Source organism: Zosterops lateralis (genome assembly GCF_965231275.1).
Source record: "Zosterops lateralis genome assembly, chromosome: 2".
NCBI lineage: Eukaryota > Metazoa > Chordata > Aves > Passeriformes > Zosteropidae > Zosterops > Zosterops lateralis.
Window position 1 is genome coordinate 2671661 of NC_139763.1, and position 4773 is coordinate 2676433.

General features: G+C 49.7%; 1 protein-coding gene across 1 annotated transcript; it reads right to left on the reverse strand.

The window, feature by feature from the left end:
• Window positions 1-778: 778 nt before the first annotated feature.
• Window positions 779-1728, reverse strand: CLDN14 (claudin 14). Its single transcript, XM_083854501.1, has one exon. The coding sequence runs from the start codon at window positions 1517-1519 to the stop codon at window positions 827-829; it is 693 nt and encodes a 230-aa protein (XP_083710627.1). The 5' UTR covers window positions 1520-1728; the 3' UTR covers window positions 779-826.
• Between the last annotated feature and the right edge of the window lie 3045 nt (window positions 1729-4773).

The window sequence follows — 4773 nt, forward strand, 5'->3', positions numbered from 1 at the left end:
ATATTAAAAGATGAAAGAAACAATGGGGAAAACCCATAAATTCCATGAGAATTAAAAATTTAAAAGTGGGGTTATACATTAAAGGGGAATTTTAGGTATTAGGCACTTCGGGAAGTCTGTAACTCTCAAGTAGCCAAGGGGGAAAGAGAGAGGGAAATTAGGATAAACAGGAGGCTGCATCCTCCAAAATTTGAGAGACCCCAGGGGAAATGCCCCATGGCCTCTCCCTTTATTCCAATAAAGTCAAAGGACTCCTCTGTCTCCTTTTTGGAGTTTCTGGATTAATTTTCCTCATCCACCTTTGCCTTTATTTTCCAAGTTTTTCAGGCAGCAGTTCTGCATCCACATCCTTCCCTCCTCCGGGAAGAAAAGGAACGGAATAAACAACAATAAAGTTCAATTCAGATTCCTGTGCTGCCAGAATTCCCGAGGCAGCTCACACGTAGTCGCTCAGCCTGTACCCGCTGTGGGATGCAGATGTCAGGGAAGGAGCGTGGTCACCCTTGGGGACACTCCTGGAAGAGGGAAGAGCTCTGGCCCACATCCTTCACCCCTCCAGGAAGAAAAGGATGGAACAAACAACAATAAAGTTCAATTCCGAGTCCTGTGGTGCCAGAATTCCCGAGGCAGCTCACACGTAGTCGCTCAGCCTGTACCCGCTGTGGGATGCAGATGTCAGGGAAGGCGCGTGGTCACCCTTGGGGACACTCCTGGAAGAGGGAAGAGCTCTGGCCCACATCCTTCACCCCTCCAGGAAGAAAAGGATGGAACAAACAACAATAAAGTTCAATTCCGAGTCCTATGGTGCCAGAATTCCCGAGGCAGCTCACACGTAGTCGCTCAGCCTGTACCCGCTGTGGGATGCAGATGTCAGAGAAGGCGCGTGGTCACTCTTGGGGACACTCCTGGAGGAGGGAAGAGCTCCGACCCTGGAATGTGGTGACAAAACCGTCCCGCTCCCGAAGCACGACGCGCACAGCAAGGCCCCACCCAACATGCTCAAAGCTGAAGACAGAAACCCCAGATAAAGAGCCTGCCCTATCTCATACTTCATCCCGGCGGGAAGCGTGGGGTCGTAGAAATCCGCCACGATGTCGCTGGTGCTCCACGACACCGGCACCAGGCAGAGCAGCCCGGCCGCGACAAAACCGATCCCGCCAGAACCAGCCATGGAAGCCTTGATGGGGCTGCCCTCGGCACAACGGGTGCACCTCATGCCCACCACGGCCACGCCGGCCGCCAGCACGGCCAGCAGGCAGGAGATGACCATCATGGCCCGGGCGGCGCGCAGGTCGGCGGGCAGGGCCAGCTGGGAGCGGTGCACCTGGCACTGGTAGACGCCGGTGCTGTGCCACACGCACTCCATCCACAGTCCCTTCACGTGGGCCACCGCCGTGATGATGTTGGCGCCCACGTGGGCCGAACGCCACCAGTGGGGCAGGATGGTGGTAATTAACGTCCCAATTAAGCCCAGCAGGCTGAGGGAGAAGCCGAGCAGCTCCAAGGCCCAGCTCGCCATGGAAGGTGATTAGTTCTTTCTTCGCGCTTTTCTTAACAAGGCGCCTCCAGTTGGGTTCCCTCGGAGAGCGCCAGCTTTCCTTGGAAGATGTGCGGCTGTTTCGCTCTGACACCTCCTGCTCTCCTAATAAAAGGTAATTGAGGGGAAAAGGAGTTAATTATTACCCCAAAGCGTTGCCTCTCCAGCCAGTGAAGTGCGTTCTAAATGTTACCAGGGCAATAATTAGCATAGTTATCGCTGTTAATCGTATTTTTTTGTGGGAGGAATGGGAAAAGCGAGCTTCCCCCCTCTTCCCTTATATAAACAGCCTTGTGCTGCCCTGCTGGGAGGAGGACTCAAGACAATTTATGAAATGGAAAAAAAAATATTTGAAATGCAAATATTCCTCTTCCCAGCAGGCTCTTCAAAAAAACAAACATGATTTCCTCTCCGAAGTGGAGAATTAGGCAGTGTTAACACTTGGAATGAAGGAGATTTATAAAGTAGGGAACTGCAGGTTGCTTTACGCGATGAAAACATTCCCAGAAGGTCATAGCAGGACTAGGAAAACAATAAGGGTGTATTTGCTCTAAGTAGGGAGCAAAAAGAGTGATTTAAAACCTGTGTAAGAGGATAACAAATATTGGATTAAAGTCGCTTTCCTGACTGGCCACTATTTCTTGAGGCTACATTTCAATAAAGTAACTCAAAGGGGAATAATTTTCCTTAGGATCTGCGGAGTTTCAGGTCTTGATTTCAGGCTGTGGGTGAAATGTGGAATTGGGCGAACATCCTGGAGCTTTTGAGAGACAACACCTTCACACTTTGGTCGTGTATAAATCCAAGCTGGAAAACAAGGAATGGCAACTCTTCCTTCTGTATAAATCCCAGGCTAAGTGGCCTTTTCCAATGGCTGCCTCGCCAGCTCTGTTATCCATCACACATGCTGTGTGTGGGCAGAAACCCGATATTTTAATATATAAAATAACCCTTGCATCACAACCCAGCTTGGAATTCAGAAACAGGAACGAGTTGAGGCTCCAGCTCTGCCAAGCCCTGTGCACGTGCTGAACTCCTGCTCGGAGGAGAAAGTGGAAGTGTTTGCAGGAGCCTGGCCCGAGCAGGAAAAGGGAGGAAAACCATCTGGATCAGCTAATCAATGCCATCAGGGCAGCAGGAGGATGCAGAGGGAGCAAAGTGAAAGCTGCTCCACATTCCCATCGTCTCAGACTTGTCTCTAAAGGGTCTGGAGTGCTTGGGGTGACATCAGGGTTGGTCTCTGTTCTTGTGGTGTTCACTGATCTCTTCATGACAGTGAAATCATGGAATCATGGAATGGTTTGGGTTGGAAGGGGCATTAAAGATCAGCCAGTTCCATAGGCAGGGACACCTCCCACTGTCCCCAATGTCCAACCTGGCCTTGGGCACTGCCAGGGATCCAGGGGCAGCCACAGCAAATCTGGGAATTCCATCCCGACCCTCTCCCCACCCTCCCAGGGAACAATTCCTGCCCAATCCCTTCCCCTTCCTGGGAAGCCATTCCCTGTGTCCTGTCCCAGCAGCCCTTGGGAATTGTCTCTCTCCAGGTTTCTCTTGTAGGATGGGGCATCTCTTCCCAAAACAATCCCTTGGACATTGTGAAAGAAAGGGAAAAGGAAAACACAAGGATATTATGGCCTGGGCAGGACGACAGCACAGGCTGAGGACTCTGTGCTTCTGCACATTCCTTTTATTTGGGGTGTGCCGTGGGATGGGGAGGAATGGGATGTTGGATTTGCTGCCTGGTAGGGAAGACCAAACCAAAGAGCAGCTTTCCTTTAGTGTGCCAGGTTTTAGGAAAGTTTTTCCTCCTGTTGCCAATTCCTTTGGCCTTTCAGACACTCTTTATGTAACACAGAAATGGAAACACCTGAGTTTGTGTGGCTGCTGAAGGAATTTACCTCATTTGCATATCTGGAGAAAATCACAGAAGGTTTTATATCAGAAATCATCATTCCAGGGCAGCTCTGGCTGCAGATTTCTCTCAACTATCCCAGATATGACAGGCCATGAGTTAGGGCCAAGCACAGCACAAAGGAGCAAATTGTCACCTCCAGCACTACTGGGGACATTTTATTTCTCTCCCAACCACGAGAAGTTCTCATGTATAATTTGCCTTGCAGGTTATTTGGGTTTGAGTCCCACCCATATTAAGGAAAATTAAGCAGTATTTTCCCTTTTTATATTATTATTTAGGTGCACTTGGATCTAAGCATGTCATGTATCTTGGGGAAATTATCCTGGGAATATTCCTCCAGGATCAGGGAGATCTCCACATGCTTTTTGGGTCACAGCAGGACCATGAGGGACCTAAAGACATCGAGCAGGAAATGGAATTTGGGTCTCCTGTGTGTCCTCAATCCCAGCACCACCTTCCTCATCTGTGATTTTGCTTGGTCTGGGAATCTCCCACTCCTCTCCAATTCCTCCTCCTCCTCAGGACACCCACACACTGCAGGGATCCAGGTCACTGTGGTGGATTTGCAGGGAGGTTCCCGAGGTCAAGCACGAGGCTTTGCAGCTGATCCCAGGGACAGCAGCAACACCTCAAAGGAAAATGTGATTTACACCACCAGCCCTGGGAAAACGGACCCCCTCGACTTAATGGAGGTCAAAACACTCTGGGGCTCAGCAGCAGCTATTTTTAGGCGCCATTAAGGCGTTATTTTTAAACATTAGCCATTAAAAGCTTTCTAATTTCAGCAGGCAGCGTTAATTAGCGCCGCTCGCGCTCTCGGCTGCGTCAGGTTTTCCATGTGTGTCCCTCAGCAGCTCCAGCTGCCCCTGGTGCTCAGTAACACTTTCACTGCTGGGCACACCAGCCTTCTCCTTCTTGGCTGCCAAGTGCCAAAAGCAGCTTTAAACCAGCACATTTTATCTCCAGGAATATCAACAGCCTGGTGGGAATGTCTCAACTTTAGAGCTCAACTGAGGAACGTTCAGTGGGACCAGGTGGGTGAGATGTTCCTTGTGGGACATCAGTCAAATATTAAATTTGTATCAGCCATTAAATCAAAATTCAGCCTTTTTTTTGCCTTTTTTTTTTTTTTTTTCCCTGCATGGGTTGTGTTTGTTGGTATTTCTTCAGGAAGTGAACAAATTTCGCTTTCTCACTTAAAATTTTCTAGCAGGGAATAAGCGACAGGAGGAGAAGGAAAAGCCTCAGGTCGGGCCAGAGGAGGCTCAGGTTGGATATTAGGAGAAATTTCTTCCTGGAAAGGGTGGTCAGGCCTTGG